The sequence below is a fragment of the Biomphalaria glabrata genome, chromosome 13 (assembly GCF_947242115.1).
Source record: "Biomphalaria glabrata chromosome 13, xgBioGlab47.1, whole genome shotgun sequence".
Classification (NCBI taxonomy): Eukaryota; Metazoa; Mollusca; class Gastropoda; family Planorbidae; genus Biomphalaria; species Biomphalaria glabrata.
The window spans coordinates 15,144,291-15,163,856 of NC_074723.1; the positions used below are offsets into that span (position 1 = coordinate 15,144,291).

The window sequence follows — 19,566 nt, forward strand, 5'->3', positions numbered from 1 at the left end:
AGGTTTACGACTATTCTTCAGAATGAAAGAGTATTAAGTCCAAGTCCAAACCTCCCCGTAAAGATGGCGGCGGAGTTGAAACCCTGGACCATCGTAATGGCAGTTCAAAGCCCAAACTACACTACATTAGTAGTGATGTCCAAACAAAAGGCTACAAACCTAAGTCACACAAAGAAGACAAATTAAATTTTACTACATAACAATTTATTTCACTTTTATGTTTTCCTTTGAAATGACTAAATCTCACAAAAGTATTTCAGTCTAGTTAAGAAATTGAAAATTAAAATACCAAACATTTTGCCAACCAGATATATATATATAGAGAGAGAGTTTAACGCTTCATACGTTTGTTTGTAAAATGTTGTTACATGTTCCGTATGTTCCTTCAGGTTTAAAGATAATCTACTTCTTAGTCCAAATCTACTTCAGGACGATGTGGGATGGTAGCGGGTTGGGTATGGACTCTGGACCATCGAGACAACTGAATTACAGTCCAGTGAGCTTACCGCACGACCAGGCAGCCATACTTATCCGAGAATTGGAAGTGGGAGAAATAACGAGTACAAAATGTGTATCAGACAGACAGACTGGCGGAGTGAGTTTATATAAGCTTTTAAAAAAAAATGGACATGCGAATACCGATCATTTGCTACAGACATACATTTAAACGATTAAATTTAGAGCCTCTTTTTCAAACGAGGTCAATACATGAGCGGTATATCTTCCTTGTGTCCTACGCGCACCCATATGTGATTGTAAATAAGAGGCAAACTCTTCAATCATTTATTTTTCTGTCTGACTCAGGCAACTCGCTCCATGCTCTACTGGCACTAGGGGAGAAGAAGCTCTGGTACGAGTGGCACAAGAAATATACCCTCACCAATATGGTTGTAACCTAGTTACACTAATCGAGACACAATAGAATAACATACATTTGTAAAACCAAGTTTCGATATTTTATTTACGCTTGCATACAAGATACAAGATGTCTAAAAATAATACACAAATACGATGCTAATACCAGCCATAAATAATAAGCCTTCGTAGACACAAACAACATATTCTTTGCATTCAACAGGTCTATTTACAAGATAAATTTGAGAAGCAGCGCACTTAACTCTAAACAAACAAAGGTATGAAGCCACCAATCTTAACGTCTCAGGTACTGCACAGGTGACAAGGCCACTTACCAATGTAGCTGTCCTCTTCATACAGACACATTTAAATATATTTTTTTTCTGATCGTATTCACTTATCCTATGCCCTACTTTATATCAGTATGCAACTAATTACTTAGCATCTGGTCTAAAGTTACCTACAATGACATACCTGGCTAAACTAAAGATAGAAAATGTAGGGGAATTAAAAAAACAAAATGTCTCGATACAAATGGGGCTTTCGTGTTTAGTTGTAAGACCATGTGGTAGGTTGTACACATTGTTAGAATAAAACAGAATGTAGGACCAATTATTTACTTCAAGTTTATAATACGAACGAACAATTCAGACCTGGCATTTTCAAAGATTGTTGTGAATTTTTGTGTACATATATTACTAGTCATAATGAGCCATATGAAATTTATAGAGATTTTTTTCTGTATTGTCTGTTTAAATACCTGCGTTTGATAAGGTCATGATGAGGTGTGACATCTGATGGGATAAATAACTATAAAACTGTAAGTAATCTGTTCTGCTTTCACGTTGACTCTTGTATTTATGTTTATGAAATAATGAAGCAGATATTTCCTTTTCAAGAAAAGAAGAGAGATATCTGTACCAGAACTTACGACAATACACCGTCTACCTGGATCGTACCATAAAGTAGGCCCATCTATTTCGATGCAGATCAACATAGGTGTTTCCAACCGACGCTAATAGGTAACAGAATTTTTTCTTGGAATGTTCGGTTTGCAATTTGTCATTATTAAGCAATGACATAAAATTAAATGTTTGTAAACTGAACAAACAATTTTAAAATAATTTAATGGAGCTTTAGTGTGATCTTAAGAGCTGTTTAAAATATCTTTCTTATATGTGTCTAAGGTCTATCTAAAATCTTTTTCAATCATCTAAGTCTTTATAAAAATATCTTTTTATATCGAAGTTCTAGACTTATTTATATTTTTTACATTATCTGATGAATCTTTGTCTTTACATAGCATCGTGTGTCAGAAAGTGGCAATGATTTGAATGAACCATTAGCATAAAACTGTTCATTCAACTCCAAGAATATTACATACACTTTTTCAGACTAATATCCCTAAATATAAATGAATCCAGTTGATTGAGATTGTCACTTGAAACGAATGGGATGAAAAATGTTGACTTTACAATTGGTGATACCATGAGTTTTGGTTTGATTATCTTGTGTGTTGTTGTCTAACTAGGTTAACTTTTTGAGCTAAGGAATTTACAAATTATGGAGTGGATGGAGGGACGGTAGTTAGAACTCACAGTAATGTAGATATCTTGAAAATGTGCAGCGACAGTCGTAGCCTCGTAAGGGTTGACCTAAGTAGTAGGCTAATTTTTTCAAAGCTTATTTCAACTCACTCTGTAGGTCTGTCTGTTTGGTACAATTCACATTTTGAACTTTATCTCTTCCACAGTTATCCTCGGATCAAGTTGAAACTTTACACAATTATTTATTTTACCTAACTAAACATGAATTTAAAAAATTAACCAATTATTCAAATAATTACTGGTAATTAATTCTTTTGGGATACCAAATAAGGGAAATTGATTCTTGAGTATTAACATGCATATGTCTCAATATACGTGGTTTTGTTCTCTAAGATAATTGTACACGTTATTTCTCATTCTCGGATTAAATTGAAACTTTACATTATAATAATTATTATTATTTATTTTACCTAACAAAATATTAATCCATTTAAAAATTTACTAACTAGTCAATTAAATATTGGTAATTTAATAGATTGTTTGATTTCGAAAGCAGGAAATAAATTCTATATTATTGAGATATATAGCTGTTAATGTGGAGTTCTTCCCCATGGATAGGCGTTTTTTTTTTTAAAAGTGTTTTTTTCTGTTTTGCTTGTTTTATAGTCCTATCTTTGGATCTTAACTTTTGACTAGCATATTGTTACGTACTGGACAAGGGAGCAAATCTAATAACAAGAGTGACAACTCTGCTCAATTTAACAAACGAACACTTCAATTTTATTATCTCTACTAAGCAGAACAGCGAGTGATACGGTGATATTGCTATACAATGAACAAAGTCACGAAACTGCTCTTCTTGGACTTTAAAACATTAGTAAAGACAATTCAGTAGCTAAAATAGAGACCGCATGTTTTGAAACTAAACAGTACCCTGGTAATAGTATGTTCTGTTTGCATTCTCAGAGCAGTGCCATATGAAAGAGAAAGCTCTCACAATAGTTACTTCATGTAGGTATCTTAGACTTTTGATGTTTTAATTAATTAATTTTTTTTATTATTTTTTTTTGCATAAGAACTATTTATCAAAAATAAAAGCATGATAACATACAAAGTTAGAATTACAACTATTACAGAACGCGTGTACATTGATCCTTTGCTGTTGGCCTTATTGTGCCAATTCTTTTCCTAAATACGTTTTCATTCATTTGAAAAGTTGTTTAAATATTGGTTAATGTTTGCAACTAGAAATAATAATAATTATTTTTAATAACAATCTTTAATATCCATGAGGAAACTTGTATTACAACTACACAGTACAAAACATTATAATGATTGAAAATGAAATATACATTCATACCCCCATTTCACTTGTCAATCTTACATTAGAAAATTGGATTTTGTTCAATGGTTCAACTGCCAAGGGAACAATGCATGTTAGTGATCTTTGACTTTGACAGTTGAAGATTTCCCCAAATTCACACTAATTGCTCTTTTATACAAATTAGGACATAGGTAGATTGCATATTCGTTACGTATGGTGTAACAATAAGCTAGCACTAGTTCACTTGACAGCAGTTTTAAATTTTAACAAAAGCAGCTCACAATTACATAAACAAGTCGTCGATGACCTTAGCAACAAATCACAAAATGAACTTTTTAGAAACGATTGTTATATTCTTTTAAAACATGTCAACCCCAAAGTGATTAGAATTGAAAGCAATATTACTGGTGAATGATTTAATTAAGAATAATACAATCATGCTCATTGAAAGATAATGTATGTTTATATGTGAAACCATAATTTTATTATTATTTGGCATTCCATTTTTTTAGCAAAAGTTTATTAAAAAAAAGAAAGATAGGTATTCAATTCATTACACTGGGTAGAGTGGCATAAAATGCTTGGCTAGAGTTAAAATCCTGACTTGAGCTGAGTTGTGTTTGATAAGCTGCCTAGAGGCTGCACGAGAGCCTTCTCCTTGTACTCCCATCCACCCAAATAAGTCTAGAGATAGAAAATAGCGCAGTTTGCAGACTATAGCCTGAAAGTGGCGCCATGGCGGCTATACAAAAGAATTTTTAAAAGAGAGAATATGCAAAATCATTCATAGCAAATATAACTCAATAAACATCATTTTTATTTAGTCTATGATAAACACCGAGTTTTTAGATAAACTAACCACCATCACACTATAACAAAGGAACAGAAATACTGAGTTGTGACGCCACATACAATCAAACTAAAGAAATAACCCGCTTTTGGAGATATGTTTTTCTGTTGTGTTAATAAATTTTGTAAATGTTATAAAGATTATTTTGTATATGTAGTAATGGCGCATTTAAAAGAAAATTCCTATTTCATTTCAGGTTCCTGGTCTATTCTGGGTGCGTCCTGGACAGAATGTAAAACACAGCAACTATTTAGCCAATATTTATAGTTCATGAATCATTCGTCATGTTGGAACTGGACAATGGTAAGACGGCAGCCACGTATTTAAATGCATCAGTTTCCCAAGGTCTCTGGTGCTACAGGAAGTAAACAAATTTTTTAAAAAGTAAAATTTTAAACGAATATAAAGGATTAAATAATATAACCAGGTATACCAGTTGTCCAGGGACATTACTCCCAATCCCAAGCCGATTATTTGAGGGTATGAATTAATCCCAATCCCACGTTTTCTCATCTCAATCATTAAAGATTTAATATTAATACTTTGAATGAAATATAGAAATCTACAACTTTTCAAGAAAAAATAGCCAGGATCAAAAAATTAACGGCCAGTATGGAATCTATATTTCAAACAAAATATTTGGCTATAACTGAGTTATTTAATTTCTACTAAAACACTTTTTGATATTTAAAACCAAGCAAAATCTGAACAAAATGCTTTTCAAAATAAGTTTATGTAAGAGAAAGCATCACAAAATGACAGCAAAATATTTCAGTAATGCAATTATTATCTTTCCTTTTGCTATAGAAAATCAAATTAAGGAACAACTACTAATTGATTAACAAACTGGTTAATTTTTTAATGTTGCAAATATCATCTTCTACTATGAATAAATTGTGCTAAATTTCAACTTCATTTGAGAATGGGAAGTGGTGTAAAAGAATTCTGCGAGACAGTCAGACACACAGAGTGAGTTGATAAAAGCTTTGTAAAATAATATTCTGCCTCAGTCCATGGAGGGGACTTAGTTCTCTCTCTTCATCGTCTATAGCATGGGACCAATATAATAAGTAAAAGTAAGCGGCGTGATGTAACTTGTTAGACCAGTGTTTCCCAAACTTTGTTCCTCGGAACCTTAGTGTAAAGTCCACAACTACTGGAAAAATTAACTAGTAGGCCACCACGTGAATTAATCTCTTTAATAAAATAAGCAAAGTGTTCCGCTAAATACTCAGAATGTTTAAGGAAAAATTTGGGAAACACTGGATTAGACAGCTAAATTATTTCTATGCAGCTGGCATTTGACAGACTTACATAGAGAGTTCAGTTTCTGAAAGTCTTTTATCTATTTTGCTTAATTTTTAAGCGCCATTACAATGTTTTAAAACAATCAAATTATTAAAACACATTCTTAAAAGTCAAAACTCGTTTATTCTGAAGCAAAGTAAAGTAGGCCTACTGTTTATTTTTCTCATGTAAATGTATGCATGAAATGGGCTGTTTTTGTAAACATAATTGGATTTCACAGTTAATTAATCTAAAAGGCACAAGACAAATTACTTTGTTATTATTACTATTATTAGAACTATTATTTATTATTATTACTATTACAAGCAATGTACGTTTATATTATACACACAGCGGTTCCAGAAATTGTTATAAAAGTTTTAAAATATATTTGGATGAACCAGATTGCATTTAACGAAACGCTTACCATAGAAGGTTAATGCCTTGCACTAATGAGGTGCACTATCATTATGAGTTACATATCGGTCTTACCCGGAAAAAATACAAGTTTCTTGTGTGTTTAAAATAGATTTTCTTTAGTATCCTTTGTACAAAGCTTATATCCACTCACTCTGTCTGTCTGGTAAAAAGTTTGTACATCTAGCTGAAATTTCGCACAATTATTTCTTTTACCTGACAACACCAGAATCAATAAATAAAATTAACCAATTAACTATTAACTATTTTGTTTGGTATCTCGAACAAATGAAAGAAAGATAGATGTGGTGATATAAGCTGATATAAGCTGAATTAGCACCTTTTATAGGTGGTCGCTTTAAATTAAGTTTGAAACAAACAATTGATATTTAAACAATTTTCTATTTTAATAAGCACCTCACTAGCAGATTGGTTAGTATGTCGCCTTGAGGAGGCTTGAGCAATGAGTTCGAAATCAAGTCGTTGCCTTCCCTTTTTTAAATAAATATTCTTAAAAGCGATTACGGTAAAATTCACCATTTCCTTCTCTCCCCCCCCCCCCCCCCCGCCATTTTCTTAACTGGTCTAGGAAAGTGATAGGATCATAGCGTAGTGAGAAAGCTAAAAACATGAAATAGCGATAAAAAAAAACAATTGGTACAATTATTTTTATCGCACAGATTTATTGTTGTTGGTTTAGATCTATTAGAAATGTTATTACATGATCTTAAGTAATCGATACAATTACACATCGTATAAGATTTTTTGTTTTTTTAAAGTATTTTAAAAATGTTTTTCTTGTTTTTTTTTATTTTGCAGTTCCCATCTTCTTCTCTCATCGTCTGCTCCTCTCGTGTCTGGCATGTTTGGGGACACTGATGGTTTACGTCACTCGGGTCAATTTGTCCGTAGCCATCATATGTATGGTGCGCAGTGCCCCTGCCAATGACTCGCTGGACGTCCTCAACGCTTCCTCAACTGGCCAGAACAATGTCACCAGCTCGTGTGGTAGTGACGTCGTATCAGCTAACGCCGGTGCTGCCAGGGAGGTCAGTTTAGATTACAATATACAATGGTAATCAAATAAGCAAAATATCACTATTACTTTCACGTACATTTAACTTCAATAAAAACACAATATATTGAAGTGTTAAAAAACAAAGGCTTATATCTTAAGTTGATAGTACTTGACTGACATTCTTCTTTTTGACTTCCAGTGAAGCAAGAGCGCACTGGGTGTCAAAATCGGACCGGGCATTTCTAAAGAATCAGCCCCATTAATTAAATATCATATGATGGGCATCCAATTTTAGGCAAACATGTCCTCAAAATCATTATGTTAAATTTGTGTATTGATAACTTTATATATGCATACAGTAAACTCTATACTTGTATAAAAAAAATAAAAAAATTAGGGTCTCAACAATACTTCGTCAACAGACACTGTTTTAGGCAAATCCAACCGAGTTTGCTTCTTGCTCTACTGATCTCCTTTATCTTAGCCTTGGTCTTTCAGCCTTATTTTGACCCTTCGACTTGCAGTCCAGATCCTGTTTAGAAATAGTTTCTGTTGTTCTTTTCGTTCTATTTTCAATCCAGCTTTATTTTCTTCTTTGATTTCTTGTTCTATTGATGTTTGCTGAATTGTTTATCCACAGACTGGAGTTTAAGATTCTGTTCAGCTAAATACCATTAACATGTCGCAAGTATTTGTTGGTGAATGCCGGGATTTGGTCTCTATTGCTATTTGTCCCCAAATCTCCGAGCCACATACAAAACTGATGATACTATTTATTGTTGTCGAAAATATCTTTTTTTTTAAATAGTGAAATTTTAAAATTTATTTCAAAGTACTGAAGTGTATTATACAAAGTAGTATGTCTAGTTTTGTAAATCAATGTATTTACTTTGAAACAGAGAGCCGAGTTTGACTGGGATAAGAATACTAGAGCTCAACTGTTGGCCATGTATTTCTATGGCTATATATCGACACAAATTCTTAGTAAGTATTTTAATAAACTGTTGTTTATTTTTTCTTGATAAATTTATGTTCCAGTCAAATTCGTAAATATTTTTTTGTTTAAAGATAATTGATTTTCAAATCACGCACTCAATTATCAACCTAGATCTACGTTACGCGAACACTGAGCGAACTGGGCAGTTTTGTTGGGAATTCTAGAAAGAAACTTAATTAGAGAGAAAAATTGAGTATTGTTTGCATATCAGTTTTAAGAAAATAATATTGGTAAATGGACAGTGAACTTGATATTAAAACATTTTGATTTTAAAGTGCAGAAATCAATATTATGTATAGCACTGAGACAAAATATTACTTTACCTTTTGTCACATATAAAATGTAGGCTAGATGTTGTTTGGCGGCATCGTATTTTTAGCATTTTGAAATAGCAACCTTTTTTTTTGTTTTTCACTGCCCTCCTTTTTTTTTTTTTTTACTTTTGAGACATATGTAACTATCTCACACCTGATTAATTTATTAATTTCTTAATTAAGTTATTTGGGTGAAGGCCGTTTACGTTAGGTTTTGCGTTAGTGTCACCAACAGTCTTCTTTGGTGTTTTGGCAGCCAGCACGAAGGGCAATCACTTTTGGACTTAAGATAACTTGTTACTTATCTGACGTTGGAGCGACCATTTAAAAAAAATACTCTTATCTCGTGCATTAGCGTCTTGTGCATTAAGCATTAATGTCTAGTCACTACATTCGAAACGGGTTAAACCTTAATTATACTATAGTGTTACCACTTTCTATTATATCTCTCTCTATAGAAACTATATTAGTGTGACAAATATATAGCTCCTCCTTCGTGATGGAAGTTGAGCACATTTCTCATATCCTATGAACTCGAAGTTGACTGTTCAGTCCAATCGCTTTAAAAAGCCTGCCGCATACGTGGCAATGGTGGGTTAGGTCATTTGCAGATACGCCTGCTTCTTCACTCAGTTTTTTGTTGGCTTGGTTCTCTTTCACGCTAGCCACTCTTCTTACTTCATATCTCGTGACTCCGACACTCGTAGCTTCACGGTTTCACGGTATGAGGAGCGATCTAGAGCTAGTGCTTCCCAGCCGTGAATGTCAATATCACACTCCTTGAAGGAGATGGCAATGTATTGACCTCCCCCCTCCCATGGGAGCGCTTTCCTGAACACAGCTCCCCGTACATAAGTCGTTTGGGAATGCGATTGTCTGGCATGCGGACTACATGTCCCGCACATCGAAATTGGGACCTTTTTACTGTGGCATTGATACTGTTCATGTTGGACAGCTTTAGGATTTCTGTATCTGGTACGTGGTCTCTCTCTACGTGACATATATATACATGAATAGTGAAAGTACAAACAAAAGTCTGCTGCTAATGAACTTCGACAAACACGTAACATAGTTCGAAAAATTATAACGGTCAAACCGGAGTTTTCTCAGTGTGGTCAATTAGCTAGTAATCCCTTGCCCTAATATATACACCAACTTTCAAATTTGTAGGAAAGTCGTTAAATCCATTTTCGAGGAGATCCGTGCCCAGGTTTTTCCACCCAGTTCTCGTGTTTTGCAGGTTGAATAGAGGAATCGCTATAAATTAGAAAACAGGTTTTTAGAAATGACCTACTGCACAACGTGTAGGTATTTAACATGCATAGCTAAGTCAACGTCTAACCCCGTGTGGTCTAATGCATTCTTTTAACGGACTGCACTTTTAATTTAATTCTATAACGCAGGAATGGGACTGCTTTCATTTAACTCCTGCATGAACTAGCAGGACAACTGCCTGTTCTAGTAATTTGCACTGTCCCTTGCGAAAACCCATCGCCGTTTTCGTGGGTCTTCTGAAGCCTGTCTTGTGTTTCTATTCAAGCAACAATTACAGCGCCTTAATCTTTTCGTCGTGGCATTGAATGACTCAGTCGAGAGGTAAAGATACTTCCACCTGTTGAAGGTCCCCATTTCCGACTTGAGGATTATTTTGCTTATTCCCAATCATTCCTTTGGTCCGCTTAAACGGAATTTCGTCTCTAATAAGCGGATAACATTACACGTACGTAAAAGAATGTGTTTCGGTACAAAAGGATTTGATCCTAATTAGCGGCTGGTCCAAGGCCGAGGCGAATCAGTGGTAAAGCGCTTGGCTTCCAAACTAAGGTTTCGGGTTCGAATGTCGGTTGAAACTTTTTTTGGACGCCCCTTAGTCCGGCCAACTCTAAAGGGTACTTCACTTGCGGAAAGTAAGGGCAGTTGGTCGTTGAGTTGGCCACACCGACACCATCATTATCCAACCTTCGGCCAGAGAAACAGATGACCTTTAATCATCGAGGTCTAAAAGGGCACTTTTTTACTTTTAGTGGCTGGTCCGATTAACCAGTCGTCCATTTAAGTCAATGTAAGTGTCTTCTTTGGGTATTAGATTTTAACTATCAATACATTTGGCATGCATCCAAGAATACAACTTTTGTCTTTTTCTCTTTGTTTCTCTTTCGACTCAGGTGGTTGGCTGGCCTCACGTTATGGGGGTACAAGAGTTTGGGCTGTCAGTATGTTCATCTGTGCACTGTGCACGTTAATCACGCCTGTATGTGCCAGGACTCACGTGTATCTGGTCTATGCTGCTAGAGTCATCATTGGAGTGTCTTCTGTGAGTTTCAATTGTAAAATGCGAATAGATTTTTTTAAAAATCTCAAATAATATAAAAGCTTAAAAAAAAATGTAATATGTAAATGTAGCGAACGATTTAAAAGAAAATAAGTCTCTCTATCCTGCCACCCTTAGTGCACAGTGAAGTAACGACTATAAATATTGGCTTTATAATGAAAATTCATATTATACAGCAAGGGAGAATACTAACTCACGCACATACATTGATTATTACCGCATATTGTGATTAACTACGATATCTCAAAAATCATTAGCACAGAAAATTAAATAAAGACTGATTTGCACAATTTAATACAAATTTGTATTACCACAAAAAAATCTATTATTTCCCAGGGTGTTTCTTTTCCTTGTATACAAGCCATTCTAGGGCGCTGGGCTCCTGTTTATGAGAAGAGCAAACTCGCATCGATCATATATGCAGGTTCGGTTTCTACTGTTCAAACATATGTTATATAGCTCCATATATTCTATATCATTCTATATCATGGTATATATTTTGTACTGGAAGATTTATTTTTTTTATTATTCTAAATTTTTATAGCTATAAAACTACACAATATTTTCATAATCACTTTAACCATCTGTTTTTAAGCCTGTTATTGGGCCACTATAATAAAATCTATTGACCATTTGCTCCAGTTGCCATTACTGGCTAATCTTAGCTTCTTATTCAGTAGTCCTCTAAAACCTATGTCTTGGTGTTGTATCCCCATAGTATATCTTGAACTCTTTGTCACTTTTTCTTGCATCTTATCTTTCTATTTGTAGAAAGATTTCCAAAAGTCCCGAGAATCGTGTGTTATGAATGTACTACCAGAGCAGTGGCAGTGTTTATTAAAAACAATTGTTTCGTTTTTTTTTCCAGGTTTATCAGCAGGAAACATCATAACATTTGCTATATCTGGACTGATGTGTGAATACGGCTTCGACAATGGCTGGGGCTCAATTTTTTATCTATCAGGTCAGTACAAAATATTTTGTTACGATTTGACAGATTCGTGTCTTGACATACTAATTGGAACTTAACACCTAATGACTATAGCTATCTTTTTGACCAGAAAGAAAATTTGATATGGTCTTGTTTTAGTAACACGTTAGCAGTATATATTGTTTTTTTTTAGAAAAGTTTTTTTTTCACAGTCGTCATAGTCTTCAAGAACGTTAATTAAAACACAGTGGTACATTTCAGAAAGTGCTACTTCTTGTATTATTTGTTGTAGCATCATAAACACCAGCGTCCACCAAGGTAGCATGTCTGGATCCCTTCCACCAATGTAGCATGTATGGATAGCTTCAACCAGAAAACTCCTGACTCCTGTGACAACGAAAGTATTTTAAAGGAAATTTTTTTTACCTGGATATGGTCTCGCTACATTAGATTAAAGTTGCTTTTTATGAAATAATCCGTATGTTAAGGAAAATACTTCAATTGCTCTTATTTTGGCATATTTAAAACTATGGGCTATTACTTTTATTGATTGTAGTCAACTTAATGACACCAATGGATTACATAAACCTTACAAATGAACAATTTCCAGCAAACATCACATTTATAAAAGTAGCATAGGCCTATACATATAGCAAAATTATACAGGACATTTGAAGAAAAAAGAAGTTGAATATAATCTTAATGACTAGTCCTATAGGCGAAACTTTCATTTCTCTTTCTTTATAAAAGTAGGCCCTAATTGTCTGAATATACAGAATTAAGCGTATAACTCCTAAAAAAGACATCTTTCAAATATTTTTAAAATTATCATGACTATTAATATTTATCACTAAACCAGTATAAGATAAACAGCAAGCTTAATGCTTATCATTTATCTGTTTACATGCAGGACTATTTACGATATTATGGGTGGCATCTTGGTTTGTTCTGACCTCAGACACTCCTGCTAAACATAGGTGGGTCTCAGCAAAGGAAAGAACATATATTGAAACAGCAATAGGTAAAGGGGGACTAACTAAGGTGAGTTTGTTTCGTTTGATACCTCGTATACGTTTTATACTTTTGAATGAAAATTTTAAAAATATATCCTTAGGTTTAATTGTAGTCTAATAAATGCCAAAAAAACAAACAACAAATTATGACCAATAGCCAACAGGGCTTTAAAAGGTGCATCAGTATTGGAGGGGAAAATCTGACTAGTGTTAGTAGCTTCAAATACTTCGAAGCTATCGTCTCAGATGAGGGAACGAAACCTAAACTACTGGCCCGAATAACACAGTCCACAGCAGCCCTTTCAAAACTTAAAATAATTTGGAAAGACAAAGGCTTAGCCCTCGGCACCAAAATCAGACTGATGCGCTCCCTGGTCATGGCCACATTTTTATATGCTTGTGAGTCTTGGACGCTGACTGCAGAGCTAGAGAGGGGGGTCCCAGCAATGGAACTGAGATGCTACAGAAGGATCCTAGGCATCACGTTCAAAGACCGCATCACAAACCAAGAGATTAGAGACAGAGTTACTGCAGCGATTGGACCCCATAATGACCTGCTAACTATATTAAGAAAACGCAAGCTTAAAATCTATGGCCATATTACAAGATCTTCGGGGCTCGCAAAGACCTTCCTTCAGGGAACAGTACCAGGAAAAAGAAGAAGAGGCAGACAGAGAAAGCGATGGGAGGACAACATAAAAGAATAAACGGGCCTGTCATTGAAAGAGGTTCTAAATAAGGCAAAAAAAAGGAGGAATGGAGAAAGACGGTCGACGAGTCTTGCTTGGTGTCCCAACGGTCCAACAGACTAACGGATAGGTAAAAAGGTAAAAAAATTCTGCTTTATCCCGCCATGTTTACGAAAGAAAAACACGCAACGCAAAAAGAAAATAAAAATGACGAGAGAGTACACAAAGACTCTTGCGCTGTCACAAGTACATTTGTATGTTTTACTTTTACTCGTACGCACGTGCTGTTGATGAAGTGCATGTTAACATCATATTTAGACAAAGTCCTATATCTGTTCAAGAGTACCCACTACCCATACTGAATGTCTATGTTGCGATTGGTGGATGGTGTATTTATGATTTAGAAATTTCACATTAACATTATTATAATTTCTTTTAAAATATAAAATAACAAAAAAAAAAAGGTCATCCCCCTCGCTGGATTAATTGTCTGTTTTCAGGTCCGAAGTGTTCCCTGGCTAAAAATGTTCAAATCTGGACCTTTGTGGGCTGTCACCACAGCACATTTTTGTAATAATTATGTAAATTATACACTTTTGACGTTGCTGCCAACATTTTTAAAAGAAAGTTTAAATTTTGACATCAAACAGGTAAAAAGCTCTAGGAAATGAAATTCCAATTTACATTTTGTTTTCTTTACATTACAGACCTACATATCTGCAATACGTGTTTTTTTTTTCGAGATTGAAACATTGAATAATTAAATTCACATTTCTAAAATTGGCTACACAATTGTTTGACATTGTGTGTTACTTAGCATACTAAACCCAATGCAATATTAGTTATTTAGCTCTATTACAAAAAGCATTGCAAATGTCACGAAAGCTTATTTTTTACACCAAGGCTTACTTACAAGCAAAATATTTTTAAAAATACCTTTTTAAAAAACAAAGCTTATAGCGAGTTAAGGAAGACCACCGCTACATAAGCTTTGTTTAAAAAATACGCTCAAATATATACAGATTCCTTCATACATATACAATCTCATAGACTATAATCTTTTAATAATACTATAAATATAGTGCATTTGTCTCACTTTCGTAAATATTTAAACTTATAAATGACATATATAAAATAAATTAGAACATTGAAGTGATTCAACAAAAATGAATAAGAGTTTTATTTTTTACTTGGCCTATCTTAAGTATCTTATCGTTTTGTTGAAAATGTAATGTCTTACTGCAATCTGGTTTATCTCCTTCATGTATTTACAGAATGGATTGCTGTCGTCTCTCCCATATATCAGTGAATTTTTAGCTTCTCTTTGTGTTGGTTATGTAGCGGATACAATCCGACAAAAGAAAATTATGTCCACAAAGACAGTCAGGAAATCATTTCAGTTCTTTGGTAACTCAAAATTGCTTTGGATATCAGACACGTGACTTGAAAAAAAAAATTATCTACAGCTAGGTCTACTTACGCTTACGTAAATAAACTGTATACTTTGTTTTGAAATTTACTTTCATATTGATGTCTTTATTTCATTCTTTTTTTTTAATTGAATACCATTGAGCTTTGGTATTACTGAAATAGTATTCTAAAAATGTACATAAAAATGAACATTCATGTTTTATTATAGATACGAACGTGTCTAGTCACATCATTTTAATTATTTAAGTTTTAGTTTTTAAGAAGTAGATAAAACTGTTTGACGTTTAGGATGTTTGAAATAGATGCCATGCGACTTACCTAGATACATATTATGAAATACATACATGATCATTAAGTAGCTCAACGTTCAGAGTAATTAACTCTGAGATAGACATAGTCGCCTGCAAACAACGCATCTGCGCTAGGGAAACTGGTCACTTCATCTTCGTTAAGGGATGTAATCAAAATAGATCTAAAATCGGTGGTAATAGATGAAAGCAAAATTATAGACTATGCAGAGAAGTGATAGCAAGACATGTCATGAACTAGGAGCTAGCAATGATATCAACCGACAAAGCAAATTTGTGCCTACAAGAAAAGATTTGAGTTTTCTAACATCCAGACATGCACTACTTTCTTATACGAACGAGAATGTCACAACAAGTACTGTTCTACAATAAAGGCGGCGGACAACTCTGTATTTTTTTAACCTTTGCAATACGTGAAAGTTATTAGCAGTTATTATCTCCCACTAGCAAACTTTGACACAGAATTTACTTGAGAAAAAATCGAAACTTAAAAAAAAATACATAGGCCTATATTGGCAATGTCAGAGAAAACGTATCAATTAAAACAACACTCTAATATAAAGATGATTTTTTATTTGTTGGTTCCATTTTAAAAATTACTTGTTATGAATGCGATATTAATTCGAGTTAGTTTTTGGCTAAATGTATGAGTTTTACAATTTAGTTGCGTGTGCATCTTTCTGGTTGAAATGGTGCAGTGCAGTGCAAAAGAGTTAAAAACGTGAAGTAGAAGGATAGTGACGATAGTCACCAGAGTTTTTAGACAGCACAACAACCGTTAGCCATTGTTTGATTTATTAGATTTATTTAGTTCATGTACTATTCTACTATTATCAATCGTCCATTTCCTGATTATTTTAAATTATTTTAAGTAGAAATAATAAATTAAATGATTTTTTCCCTAATTTTAACTCAGGATTTATTGGAACAGCCATATGTACCGTCAGTGTTGGTCAAATGACTTGTGAACAGCGCCACTATGCGGTACTACTACTGTGCATTACTACAGCCTGCATGAGTTTTAATAGAGCTGGTTATGTGGTTAATCATCAAGACCTGGCTCCAAGGTAGTAGATCTAATGTATGTATGTATTGCTAGTTGTTTGTTTGACATGTTTCGGATGTTTCTTCACAGTTGAAGAGAATCTACTTCTCAGTCCAAACCTAAAGAAGGACGACGAGGGGAGGGTAGTGGGAAGGGTATGAACCCTCGACCATCGAAACAGCTGAACGACAGTCCAGCGCGCATACCGCACGACCATGCAGTTTTTACTCACCGGCTATACTCGGGATATGATGTTAGCTTCAGTTAGCAGATGCATTAATGGTAACTATTCTCTGTTAACTATTTTTAGCAAGATGGTTGCATTGTCGAGTGGTATACGCTCTGGACTATCGCCTCGCTGGTCCCAGGTTCGAACACCTCCCGCCACCATTTCCCGCCGTTCTGCGGAAGGTTTAGGGCTAAAATGTAAGGAACATCCAATATATGCAAAACAAAGTATACAATCTCCCTTTCTTTAAATGCAGTAGTGTGGTATCGCGGGGGGGGGGGGGAAGAACCTTAGATTTGCCAAAAAAGTTGCTATCGTTAATTTCGTTTTTATTGGAGATTTCTCACGACAAACTAAACAATGTCAAGGACCTTAAACTGAATTCAAAATGGCCAACTAAATAAACGTTACGAACAGAAAAGCTTTCTTGCAGATTTTTGTAGGAACATTTACAATCGAAGGGGAACAAAAATTTGAAACAAACAAGAATCAATTATATTTACATCTTTCTTATCATATTCTTCGATATTTCCAGATTGACGAAGATGACAGACATATTATATATATTTTCTGGGGGGAAGTTGTTTTTTTTTTAATGAAGTTAGTATCCATCATCTCATTTGGGTTTTGTCTGGTGGAGAAATAGATAGCTCTGGACGGATTAATGGACACGACAAGGCCTAACATTAATTTATAACCTTCGGATGTTCCTACAGCATTGAAGATTATTATATCCTAGCCTAGACCTCCCTAAAAGACGACGGGGAATGACGGCGGGCCGGGTCTTCGGACCATCAAGGCAACAGTCCAGATGGCATACCACAAGAAGTGCCCGATAAACATAACCATAACCGGAAGAGGGGTCGGGGAGAGAAAAGAGATATTTGAAATCACGGGCCAAGAGTAGTTGTGTTTGTGGGTGGAGGTGCGTTATAATGTGTACTGTGACAACTCAATCTAACAGCAACTAGAAATCACGGGACGAAAGTATGTTAGGGAATCGCCGAATTTCGGGCCGTTTCATTAAAAGTGAAAAGAAATTAGCGGGACGGTGACCGCCAGACTAAAATGTGGGAGAGTGGTACGATGCGCAGGATACAATTTTAACAACATAGGAGGTTCCGACCGTTTTATTGAAAATGGGATGAAACAATAAAGGTCAAATAGATAGATAGGGCCCTATCTCATGGGCGCATCCTGTGTTTAATGCTAGTTATTTCAGCTGATATTATTCATCAGTTATGCAGGTGTGCTGTATGGTATAACCAACACTGCTGGTACCTTGCCAGGAATGATTGCACCTATAATTGCTGGAGCCCTAACACCTAATGTAGGTTTTTGTTTTTTTTTTACTTTTCATTGTCTAGTTTAAGACTATATATAGATATATTTTGTTAAGGATAAGTCGTTTTACGAATATTTCGAATAATTACAAATTGAGAATTTTAATAACATTTTTATTCGTCTCCAGAAAACAACAGAAGAATGGAAGAATGTTTTTTACGTCTGTGCCGCCAATGCAGTGTTTGGCGCCATAGTCTACGTAGTTCTAGCCGATGGCGAGCTCCAGGAGTGGGCAGTGCCACCTGAAATTCAAATAAAGATGGACATTGTCGCACAATACACCAATGAGAACATAAGCACAAGTGGGGAAAAATCATCAGAATTACCGTCAGAAAACAAACAGAACATTTACACAAACAAAATGAAATGTTACGAAAATTTAGCAATGGATCAAAAAGTTTAAGAGACTATTCGTGCGACGATAATAACTCTTTTCTTATCTTAAAAGTTACTGTTCTTCAAAAACAAAAAGTATTACGTCTTTCACTTGCAAATGTTAACCTAGGCCTATAGTAGATACCGGTACTTGTAAGTCTCTAGTTTTCGTGGATAATTAGGGTATGCCGTTCTAGGCACTTATTCAGTTGTAAACTTGCAGATTCTAGGCCTGCTATACTATAACATCGATAGACCCTATGTTTATTTGTTTTCCTTCGTTTGGAAAATACATGCGCTGCAATTTCTTCCCCCCCCCCCCTTTTTTTTAAATGTAGCTTGGTTAGCTCAAGTTTATTCTGTTTTGTTGAAGATATTTGAGCACAGAAAGAATGCAGATTGATAAAATATTCCTACTAAGGACTATCACCTATTTTATGACTGTAGAAATATCTGCTACGAGGGTGAATTTGATTACATTTTGTTTAATTAATTAATATTTCCAATTGTAAGTTATTTCTGTGAAATCAAATTAAACGATAAATGAAAAGATTACGTTGGTTATGGTGGGTTTTTTTTTCAATTATAAACACAAGAACTGTAAATACATCATTTACGAGAGTAATATATGATATGCTAATTACTTAGTGATTAAAATTAATTCACATTTTTAAATCGAAGATACTTTCAAAAACTCATCTTTTTATTGTTATCATTATAGCCTTTCTAAATGCTATTACTATGATTACCTTTGCTATAGCATCTATCTTTTAGTAAACTGGGTATGTCATGTCCTATAGCCATACTTAGCCATCGTATACACCTTTTGATGATATATAAATCTTCAACCATGATTTTTTTTTCATAGTCCAGCAGGTCTTTTTAAGTCACATATTTCATCCAAACCTCATATTCCTGGGGAAAACATTATCTCTAATCTGAGTAGCTCTAGATTTATTTACCATTACTGATTATATTTAATTATTATATTACAGTAAAAGGCTATTTTTACAGTACTGTACATTGCTGAACTAATTAACAAACAAACAAAAATGTTGGGCATTATTAGTATTTGGATATGATCACTCCAGGATGTTTGCTGGTCTATTGCCTTAGGCAATAGCTTTTCTTTTGGTATCCATCTGTCTCTTTCGAAATCACAAGCTGGCATTTAAAATGATTCTGGGGATCACCTCTGTCATGCTTATGGTACAACCTACTGTTGTCTCCAATTTTGAAGTAACGTCGGTATAATATATT

General features: G+C 34.5%; 1 protein-coding gene across 7 annotated transcripts; it reads left to right on the forward strand.

The window, feature by feature from the left end:
* Window positions 1-1,256: 1,256 nt before the first annotated feature.
* Window positions 1,257-18,859, forward strand: LOC106057455 (sialin-like). 7 transcript variants are annotated; one of them, XM_056008756.1, is made up of 15 exons: window positions 1,260-1,675; window positions 1,755-1,877; window positions 3,069-3,413; window positions 4,773-4,879; window positions 7,100-7,329; window positions 8,198-8,282; window positions 10,775-10,923; window positions 11,278-11,365; window positions 11,810-11,905; window positions 12,783-12,913; window positions 14,075-14,224; window positions 14,849-14,981; window positions 16,230-16,380; window positions 17,827-17,917; window positions 18,059-18,859. In XM_056008756.1, exons 4-15 carry the CDS (start codon window positions 4,861-4,863, stop codon window positions 18,332-18,334), a joined length of 1,599 nt encoding a protein of 532 aa, XP_055864731.1. In that variant the 5' UTR covers window positions 1,260-1,675; window positions 1,755-1,877; window positions 3,069-3,413; window positions 4,773-4,860; the 3' UTR covers window positions 18,335-18,859. The 7 variants fall into 7 exon arrangements, with proteins under 7 accessions (XP_055864736.1, XP_055864738.1, XP_055864731.1 ...); XM_056008761.1 differs by lacking the exon at window positions 14,075-14,224 and having other exon boundaries at window positions 1,257-1,675; XM_056008763.1 differs by lacking the exon at window positions 17,827-17,917 and having other exon boundaries at window positions 1,258-1,675; window positions 18,059-18,275.
* Window positions 18,860-19,566: the final 707 nt, after the last annotated feature.